Raw genomic sequence first — 26596 nt, 5'->3', positions numbered from 1 at the left:
AGCACCAGCCTCCACTTGGCCTCCTTGACCTGCGGTGTGTCTTTCTGTAGTTTAACAATGGCAGATGTGACAAGGGGTGAAATAAAGCTTGGAAGAGAGATCAGGTTAACATAAAAATTCAAAATAAATCCCAAATCCCCAAAAACTTTTATTTGACTTCATATCAGACTGAAAGAGCAATAAAATAAAGACATTGTTTTCAATTCACAAAATACCTTTATATCAATTACACTGACCAATAGAGAGAAAAGTGAAATCCCCGAGAAACTGCCAACAATAAACAAAACACTTAAACATAGGATGTTCTGAGTTTGAAGGAAAGTTTCCTGAGCCTGTTCAGTTTGGGGAAGTCAGTGACCCTTTGCTCATGTTAGTTTCTCAAAAAGCTATCTAACTGATGCAAGTTTCCTGCCCTGACAAGAAGCTACCACATTCAGGAGTGTCTTACATTAAAAGGGAGGGGCGGGGGAAGTCAATTTTCCTTCAGTCAATGTGTCCATAGTCCTGGGAAAGTGACTGCATAAAGCAGGAGAGAAAAAAATATTTGCTTTTTGTGGTAACATAGGACTTTCCAGCATACTGTATAAGTGCCAGTGCTATTTTAACTTATCTTTAACTGAAACATACTATTTTCCCACAGTGTGTGAATGTTGTAAAAAATGTACCTAACCTCCCTGCGGAGCCCTGGTGACACAGTGGTTAAAAGCTCGGCTGCTAACCAAAAATTTGGCAGTTGGAATCCACCAGCCGCTCCTTGGAAACCCTATGGGGCAGTTCTACTCTGTCCACGGCAGCAGGTAAACTCGCTGCTGTTTGTGGATGACAAAAGGCCTAAATATGTGTGAAAAGCTAAGATTGACACTTTAAAGATTCCAGAGTCTAGCAAAGGAAAGGTTTTCTGTGAAGACCCAGGACTGAAGATTGGCTTTATAACTAGAAAATTCTCGAGTCAAAATTGATTCTAAGATATGCATTTTTTTCACACTTGAAAGTCTCAAATTCTTAAGGTCTTGGCCATCAGTGACTTATCACAGGTTAATTGGCAACTCCTCCACCTCACCACCTTAGTAGTACATAAAATAATAGTGTGTTTTACAATCGATGGCTTCTTAGATTAGATTAAGTTCAGTACATAGAGTGATCCCTATAAAAATAAATCTGACATTTAAACCCTGTTGATTTTCCCCGTTGAAAAAATGCTGGCAAAAATATTTGGCGTCTTAAATTTCAGCATGAGCATCACAGCCTCAAGCAGGGTTAGAAGAACATGATATGGAATGACAAACGTGGGCCCTAGTTCTGGTTCTGCCCCTAACCAGCTGGAAGAACTGTGAGGAAACTGGTTTAACACTTCTGGGCCTCATTTCCTCATCTGTAAAATGATAAAGTGTAATCAGTTGGCCTCTAAGTCTTTCACCCAAAAAGGAAGGCAATTAAAACTTCGTGCCACTGAGATTGTGTGCTCCTGTGGAAATTCCATAGCCAAGCTGTTACCCCCGCTCCCCTCCGAATCCAGAGAAGATTGTTCCGCACGCTGATGACTCAACTTTCCTCTGCTTCGAATCCAGAAACTTCTCCTGCTTCCCAAGTAGAAAACAGAATTCATTCACAACTTTCGTAGCTGACTGGGAAAGGATAATTCTTCAGTCTGAATAATTTGTAAACTTCTTCAGAAAACTGCAGACCTCTGTTAGCTTAAGTTGAACTAAATGTCTACTATAAATCTAAAATATCAAAAAATTACTGCAAAGATTCATTCAATGTCTTCGTGACTGTCACACTTTGGCTATAGATTCTGCTGCTCTCGGTGCCTCCTTCCATGCTGTAGAAGCACTAGCCGAAAAAGCTTTATTTTCTGAAAGAAAATAGCAGAGCAATTTCATTTGAATGAATCATTCATGCCAGCACCCCCTCCTACCCTGTGAGTGTATTCAGCAAGAATAAATGAGCTTAGCCAAGGAGAACAAATGGTGGGGATGGGTAATTCAAGTCATGAAAAATGGAATGTGATAGCACTGCATTAGTAAATACTACATGTGTTTTTATTTTTGAAACATATATTTTTAAATCCAAAAGTTATAGTCTGTCTTTACCTACGCATGTTAGAAGTAAAAATGGGAAGAGCAGCTAAAATCAACAACTACAGAACAAATGACAAATTCCTAAATCTTTCTATTTAAATTTTCAATTCCAAGATTTATTCAAACTATTTTCAATGTTGTTATAAGATGCTTAAATAAGTTATTAACTAAACTAGCCTCCCTTCTTTACAATTCTCTTAAATTCAGTCAATTATACACGTATATATTGAGCCTCTCTTCACTGAGCTGTTGGAGCCCTGGTGGTGCAGTGGTTAAGTGTTGGGCTGTAATCAAAAGGTCGGCAGTTTGAATCCACCAACTGCTCCTTAGAAACCTTATGGGGCAGTTCTACTCTATCCTATAGGGTCGCTATGAATCGGAATCAACTCAACGGCAATGGGTTTGGGTTTTTTTTATTCACTGAACCGGCCAGGGCAATAATGCAATGCAATGTAATGAAATAACCGAAGAGAGATAACTGGAGTAGTGCACTGATATTAACATCTTGCATTCAAACATCAGATTCTTGGGCTCTGAAGAACTAGGATTGTTGGGTGAAATGCCATTATTATTAAGCAACTAGAATAAACACTTCACCCAAACCAGTGATGACAGGAAAGAAAAAGGTAAAAAGAAACACTTGCAGCTGTCAGCACACTGCCCCATAGCCATCATCCACACAGTGTTCCAAAGAGCAGGTTTTACCTCCAAATCCCAAGTCATTTATTTCCCATGTTCCTGCTCTGTCTTTAATCTAGGCCTTATGGGAAAAAAAAAAAAAAATCAAACTCATTGCCATTTAGTCAATCTCCTGTGTTAACAGAGTAGAACTGCTCCATAGGGTTTTTTTGGCTGTAATCTTTACGGAAGCAGATCTACAGGCCTTTCTCCTGTGGTGCCGCTGGGTGGGTTTAAATAGCCAACCTTTCAGTTAGCAGCCGAATGCAAACCGTTCGTGCCACCCAGGGACTTTTTTTTTTTTTTTTAATTGTTGTAGTTTAGGTGAAAGTTTACAATTCAAGTTAGTCTCTCATACAAAAATTTACACATACATTGTTATGTGACCCTAATTGCTCTCCCTATACTGTGACAGCACACTCTTCCTTTCCACCCCTGATTTCCGATGTCCATTCAACCAGCTCCTAACCCTCTCTGCCTTCTCATCTCATCTCCGGACAGAAGCTGCCCATTTAGTCTCATGTATCTACCTGAGCTAAGAAGCACACTCTTCGCGAGTATCATTTTATGTCCCACAGTTCAGTCCAATCTTCGTCTGAAGAGTTGGCCTCAGGAATTGTTTTCATTCTGGGTTGACAGAGAGTCCAGGGGCCATGCTTTCTGGGGTTCCTCCAGTCTCAGCCAAACCATTAAGTCTGGTCCTTTTACTAGATTTTGAGTTCTGCACCCTACCTTTCTCCTGCTCCATCAGGGACGCTTTGCTGTGTTCCCTGTCAGAGGAGTAACGGTCACTGGTGGTAGCCAGGCATCATCTAGTTCTTCTGGTCTCAGGCTCATGAAGTCTCTGGTTTATGTGGCCCTTTCTGTCTCTTGGGCTAATACTTTCCTTGTGTCTTTGGTGTTCATCATTCTCCTTTACTCCAGGTGGTTGGGACCAATTGATGCATCTTAGATGGCCGCTTGCTAGCTTTTAAGACCCCAGATGCCACTCACCAAAGTAGGATGCAGGACATTTTCTTAATAAACTTTGTTATGCCAATTGACCTAGACGTCCCCAGAAAGTATGGTTCCCAAACTCCACCACTGCTACTCTGTCCCTCAAAGTGTTTGATTGTATTCAAGAAACTTCTCAGCTTTGGTTTAGTCCAGGGACTATCTTGAGAAGAAGAGGGAGGCTTATGAAATGAAGAAGAAATGATGACTGGTTGTAACGACTACAATTTGTTTGTAGGTCAGAAAGTCGGGGTATTTTATGTCTTCAGTTTCCATAATCTTTTACCGCAAAGTTACTGAAGTATTGACTACATTTCTTAAGCAATTTAAGGACTTATGCTTAAATTTGAATAGATAATAGCCAATTATTTCTATCTAACTAAGACAACTTGGCTTCTATACTAGTTATATACCTACTTGACTACAAGTCCCAGAGTAGGTGTTTTTAGGGTACTAAAGACAAATAGCATTTGATGTGCTCACTTCTAAGCACTTTTAGGTGGTATAAAACACTGGAGGAAAACCAGCACGGAACACTGTTAAAAACCTGTTTTGTTTCATAAGAGAGAGTAAATGTCACCAACACCCAACAAGGAAGGATGGAAAAGAGGCTGTTCCAGCACCCTTGTGACTTCTTTCATCCTATCCATGGCCTTTCTGTCCCTCCCAAATCAAGAATTAGTAAGAGGATCAACAGTTTTAAACAGTTTTTAAAGAAGTAATAAATTTTCATTGGTGATGAATTAGAAAATGCAAGTAAACAAAAAGAAAAAATACTGCTTTTTAGGAATATATCCTTGCAGAGTTTTTCTTTGGTTATATATATAGTCATATCCCAAGATATGCCCATTTGGTTTAAAAGAATTATAATTTATGAGGAGTTTCACTGAATGGAGTCCCTGGGTGGTGCAAAGGATAAACGCACTTGCCTGCTAACCAAAAGGTTGGACGTTCGAGTTCACCCAGAGGCACTTCGGAAGAAAGGCCTGAAGATCTACTTCTGAAAATTCAGTCACTGAAAATCCTATGAAGCACGGTTCTACTCTGGCACACATGGGGTTACCATTAGTCAGATTCGACTCAGCAGCATCTGGCACGGGCTTTTCGTTTAATATTGCTTTGGCTTCTGAGGTATTCCTTCACAGCTATGAAGACTGATTTTTATTTGGGGCATGCTGCAAGCAGCTTAGTGCCAAAGAGGAAGAGCCACCATGTGGTCATCTTTGCAGCCATGTTTGGCTTAGGAATGTTCAGTTGTCCTCACAGAAACCTTGCAGTTTTGCTAGTTTAGAGCAGTGATAACCTGGTAGGATGGTCATCATACCAGATAACCGCGATGATACCAGTTTGTTTGCTGAGTATGGTATCATTTGCATTGTTTTCATTGACTTCTTTTTACTTGACTTTCCCCTTTTTAGTGGGTGGGGAAGTACACTAAAGGCTTAATTACTTTAACAGTGAGGATCATGTGTGTTTTGTTTGTGAGATTTGCCTTTAGGGGTATAATAGCTACAAAAGAGCTTAACAAGAGCAGATAAACAGTTATAGGATAACTTTGGTGAGTTGCATCTGGGATCTTAAAAGCTTGTGAGGGGCCATCTAAAACATATCTATGGTCCCATTGCATTCAGAGCAAAGGAGAATGAAGAAAACCAAAGATGCAAGGAAAATATCAGTCCAAAGGACTAATGGACCACATGAACCACAGCCTCCACCTGCCTGAGCCCAGAGGAACTAGATGGTGCCCACTGCCAGTATCAACCACTCCGACAGCAATCACAATAGAGGGTTCTGGACAGAGTGGGAGAAAAATGTAGAACAAAATTCAAATTCACAAAAAAAGACCAGACTCACTGGTCTGACAGAGACTGGAGGAACCCCCAAGACGATGGCCCTCAGACACCCTGCTAACTCAGAACTGAAGCCATTCCCGACGTCCACCTTTCAGCCAAAGACTAGACAGGCCGATAAAAGAAATAATAACACGTGAGGAATGTGCTTCTTAGTTCAATCAAGTATACAAGACCAAATGGGCAACATCTGCCCAAAAGCAAAGACGAGAAGGCAGGAAAAGACAGGAAACCTGGACGAATTGACACACGGAACCCGTGCTGTAAAGGGAAGAGAGGAGACTGCTGATGACACATTGTGGGGATTGCAACCAATATCACAAAACAATTTGTGTATAAATTTTTGAATGAAAAACTAATTTGCACTGTAAACTTTCACCTAAAACACAATTTTAAAAAAAAAGTTATAGGATAATTAAAGAAGGGAAAACACCTTCCTTCAAACAGGCATTGAGTGGTCTCCAGTCCCCTTTCAGATATAGAGTCCAGTGAGGCTGCCCTGCTGAAACACCACACCCACCAGCATGCTGGCCTGATGCAGTCATGTTTGGTTTTGGTCAGTGTTTTGCAGTTACTGATTTTACCTGCTCTTCCCATTTTTACTTCTGACATGCTTAGGTAAAGACAGGCTATAACTTTTGGATTTAAATATATATGTTTAAAAAATAAAAATACATGTATTCTTTACTAAAGCAGTGCTATCATCATCACATTCCATTTTTCATTGCTTAGAATACCCATTCCGCACCATTTGTTCTCAGTTTCAAAGGCTTCAAAAACACAATGTCCAGTCCAAATGTGATTATGTGACAACTAAAGTTTCTTACCGTTGATGCTACTGATACAGCAAACTGTAGTCAGCAAGCAAAGAATAATCAGGGTCGCCTGCAAAGGGCAGAGCACAGAGGAACATTAAGCTAATATATTTCATAAGATCCTAGCCCTTTTCAAACCAAGGTATTTCACTTAAAGAATCTGGTGACTGGCTTTTTGCAAGAAGAAAATCTATCTGGCAGCAAAATTTACAAATAGTAGTCATGGCTACAGACCACGGAACATTCTGGCAATTACTATTATGATTCAACTGCCCTTTTCAACCATGTCCAGATAGCAACACTCACGGTAAAGCCATCTTCAAAAATGGACAATAAAGTACCATATTATCAAATGGTAATTATAAGGTAAAAAGATATGAAAATAACTTAAATCCCCAGATTGTTCAAACATTTCATTTCAGCCACTAATTTTTTTAATTGTAGTAAAATATGTCACAAAACATTTGCCATTTTAACCATTTTTAAGTGTACAATTTGTTAACATTCCCCATGCTGTGTAATCATCACCACTTATCTATTTTCAAAAGATTTTTATCACTCCAAAAAGAAACTCAGTACCCCTTAAGCAATAACTCCTAACCACCCCCCCCACCGCCACTCCCCCCAGTCCCTGGTAATCTCTAATAAACTTTTGTCTCTATGAACTTGCCTACTCTAGATATTTCATGATAGGTGCATCATACAATATTTGTCCTTTTGTGTCTGACTTATTCCACTTAGCTTAATATTTTCAACATTCATCCATGTCATAGTATGTATCGAACTTCATTTCTCTCTATGGATATACCACATTTTGTTTTCCATTCATCGGTTGATGAACACTTCGGTTGTTTCCACCTCTTGGCTATTGCCAATAATGCTGCAATGTACATTGGTGTACAGGTATCTGTTTGAGCCACACTAAAACCAAAAACCACACCCACTGCCGTCAAGTCAATTCCAACCCTACAGGACAGAGTAAAACTACCCCATAGGATTTCCAAGGCTGTAAATCTTTCAGGAAGCAGACTGCCACATTTTTCTCCTATAGAGCTGTTGGTGGGTTCGAACCACTGATCTTTAGGTTAACAGCCAAGCGTTTTAACCACTGTGCAACCAGGACTTCTTTTGAGCCATAGTAGCTATGAAATTTTTATTAAGCTGCTAAATGCAGTCACATGAGTTGTCCTTTTCCCCCATTCCCTCAAATGTAGATAGGTATCTTTCTTTTAATTAAATAATAAAGTATTTGTTGAAGACCTACTATGTGCCCAGTACCATGTTAGAGGTTGTGAGTGGTACAAGAGAAGACTAAGTCCCTGCCCTCAAGGATCTAAACCCAGGGAATATAATGAACAAAAAATGCTAAAATGTGTGGTTCTCCCAGAGGTATCATAGGAGTTCAGAGAAAAAAAGAGACCGGTGTGACCAGTGACAGATCCAATTATGGACAGTATACAAAACATATAATGTTAAGTTTTATGTTTGTATACCTCTATTACCCATTGCCATCATGTCAATTCGGACTCATAGCAACCCTATAGGACAGAGTAGAACTGCCCCCGTAGGGTTTCCAAGGCCATAATCTCTACAGAAGCAGACTGTCCCCTATTTCTCCCACGGAGTGACTGGTGGGTTCCAACCGCCGACCTTAGTTAGCAGCCGAGCTCTTAACCACTGCACCACCAAGGCTCCTATATACATCTATATCTCCTATAAATTATATTTACGTGTAATCCAAAGCAAACTATATCTTTGTTTTACTGTTTTCATGGTCCAAGTTGAAATAATCTCTTAGGTAAGATTGCCTTATAATAAAGTTCTTTTGGCATTTCAGTAACTTAATTCTCTTGGATAAACCCTAAAGTAGACCACCAATCACCAAATTCCACTCTGACAAATAGTGTTATAGCAATATTCTAATATAGATTCATTCTCTTAGGAATTTGATTCTATTTGTTCTTTTTTTTTTTTTTTTTTTCACTTATTTCAAAATTCAAGCTACTCAACTTTAAAGAAAATCTGACATAAGCCTTTCAAAAGGAGTTTCTTGACAACATACCTTGTACACTTGGAGGAACTGGGGGAAGTCCTCTCCTATAAGAAATTAAAAACAATGTCTTTCAGATAAATTCTTGTTATTTTTATAATTTTCATCTTCACATCTTGTTTCTGCTCTGAAGTGGTCAATAAAAACTCAGACAAAGCAAAAGATCTGTGACACTGACCTACTGAAATCTTTAAAGTTTCAGAAACGACATTATGCTGAGAGGCAGGATTATTCAGTGATTAGAAGTCCAGACTCCTGCCCCCAACTCAGATTGGCAGGATTGAAATATTAGCTCTGTGCAAGGGAGAATGAAGAAAACCAAAGACACAAAGGAACAATTAGTCCAAAGGACTAATGGACCACAACTACCACAGCCTCCACCAGACTGAGTCCAGCACAACTAGATGGTGCCCGGCTAGCACCGCTGACTGCTCTGACAGGGACCACAATAGAGGGTCCCAGACAGAGCTGGAGAAAAATGTAGAACAAAATTCTAACTCACAAAAAAAAGACCAGACTTACTGGGCTGACAGAGACTAAAGGAACCCCCAAGACTGTGGCCCTCCCACACCCTCAGTCACCCCTGAGGTTCACCCTTCAGCCAAAGATTAGACAGGCCCATAAAACAAAAGGAGACTAAATGGGTACACCGGCCCAGGGGCAAGGACTAGAAGGCGGGAGGAGACAGGAAAGCTGGAGATTGGGAACCCAGGGTCGAGATGGGAGAGTGTTGACATGTCGTGGGGTTGGTACCCAATGTCACAAAACAAAATGTGTACTAATTGTTTAATGAGAAGCTAGTTTGTTCTGTAAACCTTCATCTGAAGTACAATAATTAATTAATTAATAAAACACTAGCTCTGTGGGAAAATTCCCTGATGGCCTTCTGCATCAGTATCTTCGTATATAAAATGGAAGAAGACAAAGAGGTCCTCATTGTGAGGGTTAAGTGATTTAATTCATGTTAACGGTTTTGAACAGTCCCTGCCATTCTTAAACATTGATGATGATCAAGCAAACCTCTCCCTCGCCACCCCATCTTTATTAAACTAGACTGAGAATTTAACAGCTTAGACTCCAAACTGACTTTATGTGAAACAAGTTTCTCATTCCTCAGGATCCTTTATACCAGGGAACAGTAAACTTTTTCTGTAAAGGGCCAGTATCTTACATATGAAGATACTGAAGTAGAAGGCGATCAGGGAATTTACTCACAGAGCAAATATTTTAATCCTGCCAGTCTGGGTTGGGGGCAGAAGACTGTGCTTCTGAACAATCCTGCCTCTCAGCATGTTTTAGGCTTTGCTGATCACATATGGTCTCCGACGCAACTACTCAACTGTAGCACAAAGCAGCCACAGACAAAACATAAACCAATGAGCGTGGTCATGTTCCAATAAAACTTTATATACGCATACTGAAATTTGAATTTCATATAATTTTCGTGTGTCATGAAATAGTACCTTTCTGATTTTTTCAACCACTTAAAAATATAAAAGCTATTCTTAGCTTACAGGTCCTATAAAAACAGGTAGGTCAGAGTTGACCCCCTGAGGGCTGTAGTTATTAACTCACTACAGGCTGTCAGAAAGGCATACCCATTAAAACCCACTGCCGCTGATTCCAACTCATAGCAACCCTATCGGACAAAGTAGAACTGCCCCATGGGGTTCCCAAGGAGTGACTGATGGATTCGAACTGCCGACCTTTTGGTTAGCAGGCTGCTCTTTTAGCCACTTTGCCACCAGGGATCCTCAGAAAGGCATAGGACTCATAAATGAGTAAATCACCACACTCAAGCATGATACAGTCCTCCTTGAACTACGATTAGCAAAATCCACTTAACATTTCTCCTAAAAATGCTATTTCCAAAAATCTAGCAACTTCACTAAGCAAATGTAATGGTAGATATGTTCAAATTCTAACATGCCTGAGAACATTAATGATAAAGTGTGTACTAAAAGTATTTTCACTGAATTGGTGTATGTTGTGCTGTGTATATTCTCAACAACAGCAAAAATAAATAAATTAAATTAAATTTTTTTAAAGTATTTTTCTTCATGTGAAAGGTAGCTGGTTCCTACCTTGCCACGGTAGGTCCAGGTCCCGTAGCCTTTCCTGGTGGAGCAGCATTCCTCTGGGGGCAGTAGAAGTTCTCATACATAACTGGTGCTAGGACAGTCATCAAGAAACAAAACATTAAGACACACGTGTCTTCATCCCCAACAATATGACAAAAAAGGCTAATCAAATGACTTAAACAACTCCCTCACTCCCACCGCCCTGTTCACCTGGTGGACTCTGCCCAGTTTTCCGTTGGTTCACAAAGTACTCAATGTCTTTCTCAATGCTGCACGTTTCTAAACTCTTACGGACGCCTTCATACATCTAACAAAAACAAGATAAATCAATAGGCAGATGCATGCTTGTTTTAATTGTGACACAGCTCAGTCAAACAGGAGGTTTGATGAATGCCTGAGTCTTTTCTGGATTTAGTTTTGATAGGAAAAAGAAGACAGTCCCAAGTTCCTGGACTCAAATAAAGGATTTTCTGATGCACATTTGTTGTTAAATTTTAAAAAAGTGGGGGGGGGGGGTTGTATCTTTTGTGGCAGCACAAAACCCTTGACTGAAAGATTTAAAAAATATACTAACAGAACAACAACAACAAAAAAAAAACAGATATCAGGGCCCATGACACAAGACCAATGACACACATAAATGTAAAGACAATTACTTAACTTTGGAGAAAAGGTCTTCCGTTCAATCCTGCAGGTTTTCTAAGTGCTGAATTGTTTTTCTAATGTGAGTTTCCCATCTAAATGGGGGTGGCTATTTCTTAGCAAAGAAGATCGTGATGACTTGATTCTGGTTCCTCTGAGATCTGGGGACCCAGTGACTATTGTACACAAGTTAAACCTGGATAATGGCTTTGGGAATGCCACTAAGTAAATCCTGGACCCTGGAGTGACCACGAGCCTGGGCCTGGGTCACTCTGCACAGTGCTGAGGCGGATGGCTCCACGCGTATCCACTAGTATGTACCTTGCAGACTGGAAAAGTTTTCGGGATTCACATTCACGCGTGACATCTGTCTTCCATAAATTAAACTATGTCTAGGTTTCCCCTGCTCTGCTTTCCTGCCCTAACTCTGATTTCTTTTTATTTATTTATTTTTCCCATACAAAAATTTATACATACATTGTTATGTGACTCTAATTCCTCTCCCCACACTGTGACAGCACACTCCTCCATTCCACTCCTGATTGCCCATGTCCATTCAACCAGCTCCTAACCCTCTCTGCCTTCCCATCTCACCTCCGGATAGAAGCTGCCCGTTTAGTCTTCTGCATCTACTTGAGCCAAGAGGCACACTCCTCACGAATATCACTTTATGTCCCACGGTCCAGTCCAATCCCTGTCTGAAGAGTTGGCCTTGGAAATTGTTTAGTTCTAGGCTGATAGAGCTAACTCTGATTTCTTAAAGAGAAAGTCATGGTGGTAAAGTGGACCAAGAGTTAGTCAGGTTAGGTTTTCATCTGGGTCCTTCTATCAAGTCACTGTGTGGCCTTGGGCAAGTCATTTTCTGGGCCTCAAATTAGAGGGGTTGAGCAAATAAATGTCTACAGGTCCTTCCACTCTAATGAATCCAACATGCGGAGCCACAATACTCAGGATGCCTCTGACTTACATCATCACTTGTGACACACTGTTGTGACAGCTGATTCACATGTAACCACAATGCATTCCGGAAGAAGTTTATTCGTTCACATTCTTGAGCCTCAAACACCTATAGAAACATAACTACATGTAGATACATATGCAGAGAAAATGGACACTTTGTTTAGACTGACTGTAACTTATGAAATAGTGTCAACTCTCAATTATCTATAAGCTTATTGGCTGATTTAGGGTACTATTCCCAGCACCTGGAGCCCCTGGGTGGTGCAAATGGATAATGGGTTCAGCTGTTGAGCAAAAGGTTGGATGTTTGAGTCCACCCAGAGGCACCTCAGATGAAAGGCCTGGTGATCAACTTCCAAAAAATCAGCCACTGAAAACCCTATGGAGCACGAGGGCGGCTCCCGGACCCACCACACAGGCTCTTCCCAGGTGAGGAAAGAAACTTGTTGAGAGTTGAGGGGAGCTCACAGACCCCAAGGAATTCTCAACATTGGAAAGACTAATGACATCTCTCACCCTCATAGATCTTTGTGAAATAAGGATAAGTGGGCATCGCTTTCTTTTTAAACACTGAATCATGCAACCAGCAAGAAACCCTTGTGCTTCAAGGAAGGAGAAGTGAAAGCTGACTAGGAACCTCAGCCAGAGTTTCTTTGTCTAACTCCACCTCAATAGGTTCATCACTTTTCATTTTCAGGAAAATTATCAGATAAGGGTGCAGAAAAGAGAACTATCTCAAAACCCTATGGAGTCAACTCAGTGGCAAATGGCTGGCCCCACCACCAGGAAGCTCATAAACTCTTACCACAAAGAATATAAATGGATTTTAATATTATATTAACACAAACAGAATTGGATATAGTTCTGAAGGTAAGTAATGATGATCCCAGACACCAATGTTCTAACTTGAATCCCAGCTCACGTTTCCAGTTGCCTAGTCGGCCTCTCCAAAGAGCCCTGGTGGTGTAGCAGTTAAGCACTCAGCTGCTAACCAAAGGGTTGTTGGTTTGAACCCACTCAGCGTTTCTGAGAGAGAAAGATGTGGCAATCTGCTTCCATAAAGATTACAGACTTGGAAACCCCATGGTGGTTCTACTCTGTCTTACAGGGTTGCTATGAGTCAGAATCAACTCAGTCGGCAGTGGATTTGGTTGTTTTTTTAACGGGCCTCTCCACTGAGCAGCCTGGCAGTTTCAGATTCAAAATTCTGCCCACCCCCCAGGATGATTGAACTCGATTGGCAAGTTCATCTGTTGGTCATAATTGTTGAAGCTGGCTGATGAGAACATGAGAGTCCTTATCTTGTGTGTATGTTTGAAATTTTCCTTAATAAAAAAGTTAAAAGTCACCAATTGAACAACAGTTTTTTTTGGGTATAAATAAATATCAACAAAGTTTTTCAACAATGGATGTTATATATTAATGTCCTTTTAAGAATATTGAATACCATAGCTATTACATTTTAAAACTTTCTGTAATGTAAAACTTCAAACATATACAAGAACAGAGAATACTGTAATGAACTCCCATGTACCCATCACCAGCTTTAACATTTATCAACTCTCAGCCCATCTTGTTTACCTGTCTTACCTACCAACTCCCTGCCCTCCTCATTATTTTGAAGCAAATGCATCACAGAATATCATCTGTAAATATTTTAGCTTTTATATACTAAAATATTACATTTTTTTTGTTTTAGAATATTTCACAAAGCAGGATCATAGAGAGTTATGTAATAAATAACCCTAACAACCACCTTGCTTTGTCAACAATTTTGTCCATATTTGCTTCAGATTCTGCCTTCTCCAATCTGTCACCTTCCTCCTTCCCCAGAGACAATCACTCTCTTAAATTTTATCATTTACATGCAGGCTTTTACACAACATACCAAACCCAAACCAAATCTGTTGCCATCAAGGTGATTCAGACTCACAGCGACGCTACAGGACCAAATACAACTGCCCCATAGGGTTTCCAAGGAGCAGCTGGTGTATTCCAACTGCCAACATTTTGGTTAGCAGCCAAGTTCTTAACCACTGCACCACTAGGGCTCCTTATACTACATATGTATCTATAAAATGTATATAATATTGCTTTGCACATTTTTAAACCTTATGAAAATGAGCTTCTTCCAGGTTTTTCCTAACACAGATTGCTAGGCCCCACCCCCAGAGTTTTTGATTCGGTAGGTCTGGGAGGGAGCCTGAGAATTTGCATTTCTAATAAGCTCCCAGGTGATGCTAGTGCTACTGGTCTTGGGACCTCACTTTGAAAACCACTGGTGTGGAGGTAAGAAAATGTATAGACAGGGTAACAGAAACTTGAGAAAGTTTCCAGGTTTTATCTTTTATTTTCTCTGGGTAACTGTGAGGTCATGTGCTGAAAACGAAGCGGAAAGTGAAGTTGAAAGTGTAAAAAGACTCTAAAGCCTACTCACCTGCTGTCTGCATCCTTCTTAGCACTTAAGAAGTACAGGTGGGGCTTTTAAAGCTTAATTACTTAATCATTAATTGATTCCGTTGTTTCATGCACACACTACCCAAAGGTTAGATGAATACCTTGAACAAAGTTGGACAGAGCGGTCAAGATGGGGGTGGGGGGAAGACTGAAAGATGATTTGGGAAAACATCCCAGTTCCTTCCATCCTCCACTTAAATTGCTGATTTCTAGTTTGCCCTCAAGCTCGTCAACTCTGTAAGAATAGCGGCTCTATAGTACAGGGGCAGGGCATGGGAACTTTCAGGCTCTAGGAGAAGACCTGCCCCCTCCTGAGCAGCTTCGGATTCAGGTACCTCGCAGGCCTTGATGTGCTCGCTCTGCCACTCTTCTCGGATCTTATCCAGCATGTTGACGTGCAGCATGTAGGCTTTATCTGCAGTGGAATGGACATGCCTGGGTTCAGAATCCAAACACGAGGGCGGCTCCTGGACCCACCACACAGGCTCTTCACAGGTGAGGAAAGAAACTTGTTGAGAGTTGAGGGGAGCTCACAGACCCCAAGGAATTCTCAACATTGGAAAGACTAATGACATCTCTCACCCTCATAAGATCTTTGTGAAATAAGGATAAGTGGGCATCGCTTTCTTTTTAAACACTGAATCATGCAACCAGCAAGAAACCCTTGTGCTTCAAGGAAGGAGAAGTGAAAGCTGACTAGGAACCTCAGCCAGAGTTTCTTTGTCTAACTCCACCTCAATAGGTTCATCACTTTTCATTTTCAGGAAAATTATCAGATAAGGGTGCAGAAAAGAGAACTATCTCAAGCCCTGAAGGGGCACCAAGTTTCTTTAGTTTGGGATTTAGAGACTTCTTAAGTGGTCACGGTCACAAGAGGCTTGTTTGCTACAAGATATGCTGAGAATTAGAAGCCATTCCAAATGCTTGGTTTAGATCTTAGATTTCAGTGATGGTAAGGCCTCGAAACTTGGCTATTTCTTTCAGAGCAAGTAAGAGTTACCAGGGCTGAAATGAACTTCTAATGCTTTAGATAGATGCTCACAATAAATGAGTATCAGAGTGACCACCTGATTACAAAGCAGCTGCTACCATGACTACTCCTTATCCCCCCCCTACACACACCACTCCCACCACTCACATGTAAGGCAGCAAGACCTAAGATGGTGGCTAGAAGCTGCTGCCTTATTTGCTTCTTCCCAATTTCCCGGATTCTGATATACTCACTCACCCTCCCTCCCTTCCTTCTGATACGTCGGGTTAATCCTACTCTATAGCCATACATTCTTTACTGTAAGATATATAAAATTACCTCAGAGAAACATCTGGGATAATATAAACCTCACCACCAGCCCTCCCCCATTTGTGGGATCAGCCCCTCACCAGAATCCTCTGCTGCAGTCTTCGATGTCGCCAGTTTCACAAAAAGCTGTGGGACAAAAAAGAGCAAGGGATTGGGAATGCTGGGCCAGCCTTCCATAGACAAAACAGATTTAAGAGCAGTGACTAGGATGAGACAAGGTCTAGTCCAAGTCCTTCCTTCGTTTCCCTCGTGAGAAAATCATTCAACTTGCCCTTTAATCTTATTGCTATTGGAAAATATCCATAAAGCATCTTGCCCTCTGTCTTCCTAAAGATACATCCCTGCCCTCTGGTTGCTGACAATTCTAGTATCCATGTTTTGTAAAATTTATAATCCACCCAAAGAGGAGGCAGCCTGGCCACAAAGAATACATGAGCTGAGTTTTGCAGAAAGATGCAAAACATCAGAATACTTTGCCACCTCTTATCCTCCCACCCTTTACCCCATGGCCACGTTTCTCTAGGTCTTCCCCCAGCCCCAACAATGTGACAAAGGTTTTTCTGGTTCAGGGGACCCTAATAGCCTGAAGGGGCTTAGGGTGCAGGCCTGTTCTTTATTGAAATTCTTAATTGGCTTTAGCCTGATCTATGTAAGTCTCAGATTTTTCAGGCCATCAGCCCTTGAACAACACGCATTTCCTTTCAGGCACCTTTTCTTGTTGCCTCGAGTTCACAAGGTTGGCACTCCTGTGGACAGCCTGCTCTGCTTCATCCTTGTCCCGGCATTTCTGCTCGTAGTTCTTCTTTGCCTACGTTGTTAGGAACCAACAGATGAACAGACCGCAACCTTGAAAAGCAGCCACCCTAGCCCACCAAGCCCAGCACAGAACATGGCACTTTACTGAGGTTGGGATCACCACTAAACCTTGGATTCTTAGCAGGTAGACACTCATTCTTACTCATCTTGAAAGGTCTTTCTAGCCCTTTTCCAAATTATGTGAAAAGACAAACCACAGACTAGGAGAAATTATTTGTAAATCACATATCTGACAAAGGACTAGTATCTAGAAAATATTTTTTTTAAAACCTCTCAAAGCTCAAGAGTTAAAAAGCAAACAATCAGAACATGGGCAAAAGACATGAAGAAACATTTCACCTAAGAAGATAAACAGCAAATAAGCACACAGAATGATGTTCCACATCATTAGCTATTAGGAAAAGAAATGCAAATTAAAACTACAATGAGATATCACTACACAGCTATAAGAATTGGCTAAAATTTTAAAATAACGACAACATGAAAAGCTGGCAAGGATGTAGAGAAACTGGATCTCTCATTTACTGCTGGTGGGAATGTGAAATGGTACAGTCACTATGGAAAACAGTTGGCAATTTCTTAATAAGCTAAATATACAACTACCATATTTCCCAGCAGTTGCACTCCTGGGCATTTATCCCAGAGATAAATATTCACACAAAAGCCTGTACACAAATGTTTATAGCAGCTTTATTTGTAATATAAAAAAAAAACCCTGGTTATTCCAGATGTCCTTCAGAGGGTGAATGGTTTAAACAAACTGCAGTAGATCCATAACATAGAATACAATTCAGCAATAAAAAGGAACCAACTATTGATATACACAACAACTTGTATGACTCTCCAGAAAAGTATGCTGAGTGGGGAAAAAAAAAAAAAAGACAATCCAATAGGTTACATTCTGTATGATTCCATTTATATAACACTCTCTGTCTTTTTTGAGGGGGAAGAGGGGTAACAGCTTTATTGAGATGTAACTCACATACCAAACATTTCACCCATTTAAAGAGTATGATTCAATGGTTTTTACTATCTTTACAGAGTTATGCAATATATAAGATTCTTTAAATGACTCAGTCACAGAAATAGAAACTGTTAGTGGTTACCAGGGTTGAGGAGGAGACAGGGAACAAGGGAAGAGGGTGTGGCTTTAAAAGGGCAACATGAGGGATCCTTGTGGTGATGGAAATGTTGCACCTTGACTATATTAGTGTTGATATTCTGGTTGTGATATTTTACTTGGTTTTGCAAGATATTACCATTGGGGGGAAGTGGGTCAAGGTATAGGGGCCCTCTCTGTATTTCTTACAACTGCATGTGAATCTACAATTATCTTAAAATTAAAAGTTTAATTTTAAAAAAAGTTCATTCAAAAAAGTTCTCTGGACTGTATTTGCAACTCTTCTGTAATTTTGAGTTTTTTTCAAAATAAATAAATTTAATTTTTAAAAAAGAGATTATACAGCCCCACCCCTCTAGCACTGGATTTTTTTTTTTTTTTTTTTTTTTAATGAACTTTAAAAAAACAAGAAGGATAAAAGAGGATAGGACCATCATCTAGGGAAGATGAGTGATACTAAAGCCTAGCAACATGGAAAGGAAGGGAAAAAAAAATGCAATTGCTTTGTTGCTTCTGTCTTCTCCAAAAAGGAAAACTAATTCTCAAACTGGGAAGGATATGAGAAATATCTTTAAGAAAAACAGAAACCCATGACAAAATAAGAGCTGTTAAAAGTTCCCCAGACCATGGAATAAGTTCAGATCTCCAGGCCTAGGTAGAATATGACAGATTACAGAAAGAAGCCTCAGGTAGCCTTGAAGCACTTTAGTAACCTTGGAGAAGATGCAGAGAATGGAAGAAATGTCAGAAAACAAGATCCTCTTGTCTAATACTCAAAATGAGACAAAATGTAGAGTGTGGAAAACTCAAACTTGACATCCAACCAAAAAAAAAAAAAAAAAACGCAGAAGATATTACTAAAGTTATTTTTGAGTCCTTAGAAAAATAAAGTGGCAATTGCTAAAGAAGGCATAGTTTTGTAAACTAAAGTACTTCTGCTGTAACACCATATCTGCTTTCCAAAAAAAAAAAACCTCATGTTCAGCAAAATTTCAGACTATAAGTGACAGGACTTACAGGAAAATAAAATTTAAAGTCTAGACTTCTTCATTAATCTTTGTTTTTTAACACAGGAAAAAATGTCTTTATAGCTCCTTCATCTGCTTCCACAGTCAAGCTTAACATCTTGAAAAGCACGGCTGTTCTCGAAGCCACTAAACCAGCCATTCCTTCACTAAAGGAAGGCTCTTCTGTAGGTTTTTCATCTTTTTCTTAAGGTCATCACACAATAAGTCTTTCTATTTAATTGTGAGAAAGCTTGCCCCATATTGCTTCAAAACATAAATGTCTGGGGGGGAAATCATGTATTATCTAACAATATTTCTCTATCACATGACATCATTCTGTATTTATCAGTCGCTTATGAAATGATCTGCATCAAAGAAAAGCACCTTGCACCAGAACAGACTGTGTATGCCATCAACATTGGTGGTATTTTCTTTTCGGACTGGGTTACGGGATCTGTGTCATAGTCATGGAGTATCTTGATGATACCTCTGTACAAAGATGGAGTCATAGATGTTCCAATAAGAGAGTTCATTGTATCTAGAGATTAACAGAGTTGCAACAAACAGGAGCAACTTGTGTTAGCTGTCTTATTAAGCCTTTGTTATAAATTACTTAAAGTAAAGGAAAGCAGGCTTTTACAATTTGCAGATATCATAAGACAAGAAGTCACTCAGTAAAATAAGTGAGAAATCAAGATTCAACAGAGTCACAGAGAAAAAATTCAGCAAGATAAATGGTATCATACAGTATATATGCCTTTGTGCCTTGGACTAAAATGTTTAAATTGACTTGCTGTACTTCTCAAGGTTACCAGAAAGATAACTTCATTGTGTTCCCACTATCTGATGTCATCCTTCCAAGGCCTTTAAAAGGAAGGAAAGCTAAACCACTAAAGGTTGTTTTCTCTAAAACACCACACTAGTAGATAATAACATGATTGGAATGCTATTTGAATAGGAATATGCTCATATACGGCACAGGATTTCAGAGAATGTCACCATTACAAAAAAAAAAAAAAAACGCCAAGAAAGTGTGACTCACATTCATGGTTTTCTTGAATTGTAAGCTCCTTTGTTTATGGACAGCATCCATTATAAGCTCTGTCTGTGAAGAGAGAACAAGTACCATTAATAATGAAAACAGAAAATATTACTACCAGCTAAAATTGTGATTGAGGGCTAAGTCCTTGATATGGGTTATCTCATTTAGTCCTCACATAAGGTAGGTGTGCCATTTTTAACCCCCATTTTACAAACGAGGAAACTGCAGCACAGAGAGGCTACACAACTTGCCCAGGATCTTTTGGCTAGTAATGGTGGGGCCCGCCTTTGAATTTTGGCAGTCTGACACCACAGAGGCTCCTTAATCACCTTAGAGCAGTCTCTGCAGTAAATCAGGTCTTAAGGAACTTTGGTTTCAGAAAGAGATTTTAAAACTTTTGTTAAAGCACCATTTATATTTTAAAAGGGGCTTGTTTTCTGTAAACTTACATCAGCACAGTTATCAGAGACTTATAAATGTTTGCTTCTGTGATATTCATCAGTGATACTTTACCAGCAAGGAGCCCAGGCAGCATGAAAAGAATCAATGGCTGTAGGGCAGCTAAGAAAAGCTGTTGTGCTACTCTGTATTCCTTCTAATGCAGGAAAGGAGAACCTGGGTGGTATAAACGGTTAATGTGCTTGGCTTCTGACCAAAAGGTTGGAGGTTTGAGTCCACCAAGAGGCACCTCGGAATAAAGCCCTGGCAGTCTACTTCTGACAAAAATCAGCCATTCAAAACCCTATAGAGCACAGTTCTACTCCGACACACATAGGGTCGCCATGAGTTGGAACTGACTCAACGGCAACTGGTTTTTAATGCAGCAATGGAAGCCTCCTCTGTCGAGTTCACCTGGGAATAATTTATTTGCTATGGTTGGGTGTCAGTACTTTCATTAGTCAAAATAATGGAACTAATAAAAAGTGTACCTCTCAGATGCAATAATAGTTCCCATTTATCAAGCCCTTATTATGTACTAAGCAGTTTTCCATATGTCACAACAACTGTGTGAGTACTCTTATCCCCATTTTCTTGATGGCAAACTGATGTTGATTAATTTACTCAAGGTAACACAGTAAGCAAGCAGAAGAGTTGGGATTTGAATCTAAGAACCAGTGCCCTTGTTTCTAATTACTACCTTAAAATACCATTATTCTTATGATAGCTCTATAAAACCAAAGAGAGGTGTAAAAGATCGAGACATGCAATAATTCAAAATGAGCAATGATATTGCTTTTGTGCAAAAACGCTATAATACAAAATAATAACATTGAAAATGAAATTCAGATGTAGTTTCTCTTTCTTCTGGGTACATAAAATTAAGATTTTCTATTACCGTAATACACAAACATGGTTAGATGGATTCTCAGGACATCTAGATGGAATATTTGGGATGGTCTCACTTCAAATATGCCCTCAGCAAACCAGGCAGTGATCTTCCAGCCCAGCTAAAAGTGAGGGGTCTGGAGGTGACCATGCAGTTTGTAATGGGGAGACACCATAGACATAGAAAACAGAACTCCGATACGAGTACCCCATGGAAAGACACACGGGCAGATCCTTGGAATCGCAGACTGGGAGCTCTGGTTCACACGAGCAACTGTGTCTCTCTGCCAGGAGGAGGAACAGGGTTTATTTATTTAATAATAGTTCCTGATTTTCCCAGATAACACAGACCAGGTTAATTAGTAATGTTGATCTATTTCATGGTCCTTTCTAGTCTGAATATACACACTGTCATTCATCCATTTGGGGGCTGCTACTATTCTATAGTTTGTGGCACAAGCCTGGACTCCTTATCTCCAAGTCCCACATAATGCCTACTTCAAGCACCTCCCACGTGGCTGCAAATCTCCATCATCAGCCACACCTTTTTACTTCATAGCATTCCTCCCTCTGTCTTTAGGGATTCCTGACAATTGAAAGTGGGCAGGATTCTTAAGAGAGTAGCAGTCCAACCCTCTAGCCTGGCAGGTGTGACCCCTGGGGCCCAGAGGTGATATTCTTTGCTCAAGGCCACTCAGTGAGTTAGTGAACTAGCCTTCAGATGCCAAGCCCAGCTCTGTCTGCTACACCACCTCGATTTAAGTCTCCTCATGCCCCTGTTCACTTATTGGGTGACCTATTCATTGTGACCCCATGTGAGTCAAGAATTCTCTTTCAGGTCTCCTTGGGAAAGTGTTGCTTCCAGGGCTCTGAGACTTTCTACTCAGACCAAGTTCAATGGAATTTGATTGCACTTTATTATTGATAACATAGAGGAGCATAACCAGCTCTGCTATAGGGTAAGGAGAAGCAAGAGGGAGGGGAAGAGGAAAAAGAGATTTGCCAATGACCCAAATGACCCTGCAGTAAACTACTGAAATAGCTGCCCTGTGACCCATTTGTCAGTCTACCCATACTCACACTGTATTACAGGGAAATGCTCCCTGTAACCAAGGAGGTTCCTTTCTTTGGGGATGGTTCTCTACACAAGTGGCACAAAATTCTGCTGTGATCACTTCAATCATAGCCGACATGATAAAACAGGATGTGGGTACCAGAGGAGACAGCAACTGGCCGTGCGTTGTCCTGCGTAAGGACGTTCAGGCTAGGGGAGGAAAGTGAGCACCCTCAAATGTCAAGACCCCTGAGGATGGCTCCTAAGATCCTCTCTACTCTGCCGGCCCCCAAGAGAGACAGCTTTATCTCTCACCCCCTCACCTACACTGCCTTTCATTCTGCTGCTTTCAGCGTCAATGTCACTGCCCCCAGAAGGGCTCCCCCAGCCCTGTAGATGAGGTTAGGTGTCACCACTGTATGTTCAGGTGGCACCTTCATTCCCCTATCATACAAGCCTCATCACACTTTATATCAGAATTACTGTCTCATGTCCATCTCTCTAGCCATACTGTAAGCTTAGTGAGGGAAGGATGGCCATGTCTACATTTGATGAATGAGTTAATGTGCATAAATTTTCTGACCAGTCATCCCACCCATGCCTCCCACACTTAGTTTACTAAAAGAAACCAACGGAAGCTTTTCCTGATGTCTGGAAATAGCTTAATTTCCAAGAAGTAAAAGACCAGAGGATGTAGGGTTTAACTAGGAAAACCAGAAGTTAGCACTGATACATTTTCTCTCAAAGTTTGATTTAAAGAAAAAATAACACCTAAACATGAAAATGGTACAACCCAGAGTTTGCTGTGACACAAGTAATAACAAATTTATTAATAAACTTTGGACTTAAAGAAAGCTCTGAAGGAACTTTCCTGTTGTGGTGAGCATGCAGAAAATAGGGAACTTGGGTGAGAGTGGTGGCTTGACCATAGGCTACTCTATTGCCTAACAAAATTCAGGGTGTTCTAACTATGTGAATTTGCACTCTGTAACTTGTTAGGAGGGGAAGTTTCAGAAGGCTTGCAAAATTAGCAAAACTCTCCCTGAAATGACCAAGATTACCAGTGGTTCTTGAAAACATGAAGAAATGACCCTCCTTCCCTCTTAGTGGAAATCATGTGTGCACAGACTCTGTCTGGTTGTCTAAGGCACTGTCCTTTTAAAATATTGTAATTCTTCCAGAGAGTGGGCAAAGCTGGCAATGTCAGCCCAAAAGGGTTTGACCCAGCTATGGGTATAATATACATGCTATTTCTGCTCTAAAAAAGTAGTTAGGATTCACCTGAAGCAACAGAGGAAGAAGAGAGTCAGGAATAGGAGGAGGAAATGGAATGTGTAGCTAACTGTCTCCATGAACAATCACCTCTTTTGCTATGAGACCAGAAGAATTGGATGGTGCTCGTCTTTGAACATTTTGATCAAAGATTCTATAGAAGAATCCTAATCAAAGGAGGGGAAATGCAGAACAGAATGTCAAATTCTTATGGAGTCCAGACTTTCTGGAACCATGGAGGCTAGATAAGCTCCCAAAACTATTGCCCTGAAATAAGCTTTAAACCATAAACCTTAAACCAAAAATATCCCCTGAAGTCTTCTTAAAACTGTTTATCTTAACCAGTAAAGAATGTGTGCCTTGAGCACTGTGCTCCTTTAAGATCTATCTACATGGGATAAAATTGACAACAGCAACTCGAAAGATTAGATAGGAAACTTAGGGGGCAGTGAGTTAATGTTAATGGGAGAGGAACAACTCAGAAAAGGAGGGTGAGAATGGTTGCACAACTCAAATAATGTACTCTGTGTCACTGAACTGTACATGCAGAAACTGTTTAATTGGTGTGTGTTTTGCTGTGTATATTCTCAACAACAACAACAAAAAATAAAATAAATTATATAAAAAATTTTTAAAAATGGTTAGGAGTAGATGCACCTTTCAAACCTGGTACATGAACCTTAAGAGTGTGCATGAAAGCACTTGATATAGTGCTCCATGAATGTTAGTTACCTCTATTCCTTCCAAGTAAGAGGGGCAGCACAAGTGCAGGCCAGAAAATGAGAAGAGACTGCTAAGAGCAGCTCATAAAAAGACAGTAGATGTAAGGCAATCAGGCTCTTAAGATGCTGCCACCCACCCCAGATGCCAAGAAGCTGGAACTAGACTCTGCCCTATAACCATAGGTAAAAATGCTGAGATTAAGCTAAGGGTAGAATCAGCTTTAACAGCTGGCTATTTACTGGATATACACACTGCAGACAACCACCCCAAAGGACAATAAAGGGCCAGGATAAGGAAAAGTTTCCAGAAGGATCTCCAGGAAGGGTGAAGGTGGTCACCAAAAGTCCATTCAGAGTTATCAGGGAGACCTGGGAGAGGAATTTTTGGATGCCAGATATGAAAAATTTGGGCCCTGACATGAAGGCAGGGTTCCATCCCTGGAGACCAGATTAGGAAAGAGATTCTGGAAGGGCCCTACATGGCCACAGTCCAGCCTGAATATACATGTCTTTTAGGAACTAAATAGAAAAGAATCAGAAAAGTGTCTAGTCTAAGTAACACTTTAATATAAACCTGGACTTCTTTTCTTGATCCTTTCAACTTCCCAAATGTTTGCCAGGTTTGTTAATTCTTGCTAACTCCTATCTCCTTCCATGTAGTAGGTCAGAATAAAACCCCACCAATGAAAAAGTGCCTATACACATCTGCTTTAAAGACAAAAAAGACTTGGAATGTCCCAGGGCCTCAGTTTCCCCGTTTGGAAAATAGAGTGGTTGGACTGCATTATGGTCTCCAGGGAGAGTATGAGTCTCCTCCACCTCTTCACCCTTCACTCAATGCCCTTCCAGGTGGAGGAGTGTGGTCTGGGAGCCACTCAGCTCGGATGTGCTAGACTCTACAAAAGACATACGGATTCTCCTTTCCAGCCAGAGTTTGAATAGTGGCAGCAGATATGAAAAGAAGAAGAAAGCAGGCTGACCCCTGGAATCCTATAAGAATTTTAAAAAGGTGAACTGTCCTGGGATGCAGAATGGGCACAAAAGCATACCCATGTGGTTCCCAACAAGTAATCTTAGGTTAAAAGAAGAGCATGGTTTCATGATGGGTAGGAGTCGAACCAAGGAGTTCACTGAACAAACAAACCTGGAATTGTCTGCAGGAGGAAAGGCAACATCTTAACACATATGCAAAACCAACCTTTTTCTGTTGCAGTTTTTGCTTTTCCCTGAATTCTTCCATTTTCCTCGCCTCTTCTCTTAGAGTGTGTGCAAGCTGAATGTGACACTGTGCCACATTGTCTACTTCTGCAAAAAGAATTTTTTAAAAATATAATAAACAAGGTCTATACACATCTAAATTCAAACACACAAAACTGTGTTAAAATACCAGAGCAAATGGTAAAATTGACATCACTTCATTCGGTCACCATTATTTAATGAGCCCCTCCATGTGCCCACATTGCCTTGGCCAACAAGACCAGGGCTAGAAAATCTTTAGCTTAGCTTCCTACAACTCACACTGTCCAGACCCCTCTAATATTCATTCACTCATTTAACGGGTATTTATTGACTTAGTGGATGCTCATGGCTGGAGAGAAAAACAGCCAAGGTCTCTACACTACTGGAGCTTATATCCTAGGAGGCATTACTAAACCCACTGCAGTTTCAGATTTGATCCTTGATTCTTATTAGATCACCTCTAAGGTTCTTTCCATCTCTAACATCCCATAAGCCTGAGAGTTTATAAGAAATGTCATTGTGACGGTTAAGGTGTGATGGTGTGTCAACTTGGCTGGGCCATGATTCTCAGTGGTTTGGTAGTTATATAATGATGTAGTTTGGCAGTTATCTAATGATGTAATCATCCTCCATGATGTGATTTGATGTGATCATAATCAGTTGTAAGGGGAGTTTCCCCAGGGGTGTGGCCTGTATCCAATATATATATGGACATTCTGGCAAAGCTTGCTTGCTTGCTCTGGATCCTGCATCCAACTCGTCATCATCTGACCTCTGGTTCTTGGGACTTGAGCAAGCTGCTTGCTGTATTACCTGCTGATCTTGGGATTCGTCCTCTGCAGCCTGTGAGCCAGCAGCCTGCCATCTGACCTATTGATCTTGGGTTTGTCAGCCCCTATAGCTACATGAGTCAGGAGAAGCCTCCAGCCTGATGCCTGACCACAGACTTGGAACTTGCCAGCCTCTACAATTGCATGAGCCATTTCCTTGAGATAAATCTCTCTCTCTCTCTCTCTCTCTCTCTCTCTCTCTCTATATATATATATATATGTTTGTATGTGTGTGTTTGCAATGTATTTGTTAAAGAAACT

General features: G+C 40.5%; 1 protein-coding gene and 1 long non-coding RNA gene across 7 annotated transcripts in view; both read right to left on the bottom strand.

Annotated features, from left to right (window-relative positions):
• Positions 1 to 511: 511 nt before the first annotated feature.
• PSTPIP2 (proline-serine-threonine phosphatase interacting protein 2) overlaps positions 512 to 26596 on the bottom strand; it is an 81188-nt gene continuing 55103 nt past the window's right edge. For 4 of the 6 annotated variants that reach the window (XM_023735386.1, XM_023735388.1, XM_023735384.1 and 1 more), the window contains 11 exons: positions 25465 to 25571; positions 19893 to 19955; positions 16617 to 16715; positions 15988 to 16033; positions 14943 to 15094; positions 12158 to 12256; positions 10759 to 10855; positions 10552 to 10639; positions 8480 to 8514; positions 6430 to 6487; positions 512 to 1855 (listed from right to left, as the gene is read on the bottom strand). In XM_023735386.1, the coding sequence (XP_023591154.1) occupies positions 6438 to 6487; positions 8480 to 8514; positions 10552 to 10639; positions 10759 to 10855; positions 12158 to 12256; positions 14943 to 15094; positions 15988 to 16033; positions 16617 to 16715; positions 19893 to 19955; positions 25465 to 25571 (836 nt within the window). In that variant the 3' untranslated portion in view covers positions 512 to 1855; positions 6430 to 6437. The remainder of the gene's footprint in view (positions 1856 to 6429; positions 6488 to 8479; positions 8515 to 10551; positions 10640 to 10758; positions 10856 to 12157; positions 12257 to 14942; positions 15095 to 15987; positions 16034 to 16616; positions 16716 to 19892; positions 19956 to 25464; positions 25572 to 26596) is intronic. The other 2 variants (XM_023735387.1, XM_023735385.1) reach the window with 1 other exon arrangement.
• Positions 18661 to 19875, bottom strand: LOC111821349 (uncharacterized). Its single transcript, XR_002824779.1, has 2 exons — positions 19597 to 19875; positions 18661 to 19388 (listed from the first exon to the last, which is right to left on the bottom strand). It is a non-coding gene; the product is annotated as an uncharacterized LOC111821349 (long non-coding RNA).

The sequence above is a fragment of the Trichechus manatus genome, unplaced genomic scaffold (assembly GCF_000243295.1).
Source record: "Trichechus manatus latirostris isolate Lorelei unplaced genomic scaffold, TriManLat1.0 scaffold00078, whole genome shotgun sequence".
Taxonomy (NCBI): Eukaryota; Metazoa; Chordata; class Mammalia; order Sirenia; family Trichechidae; genus Trichechus; species Trichechus manatus.
The sequence above is the reverse complement of the archived record's forward strand: the minus strand, read 5'-3'. Positions and strand labels throughout refer to the sequence as shown.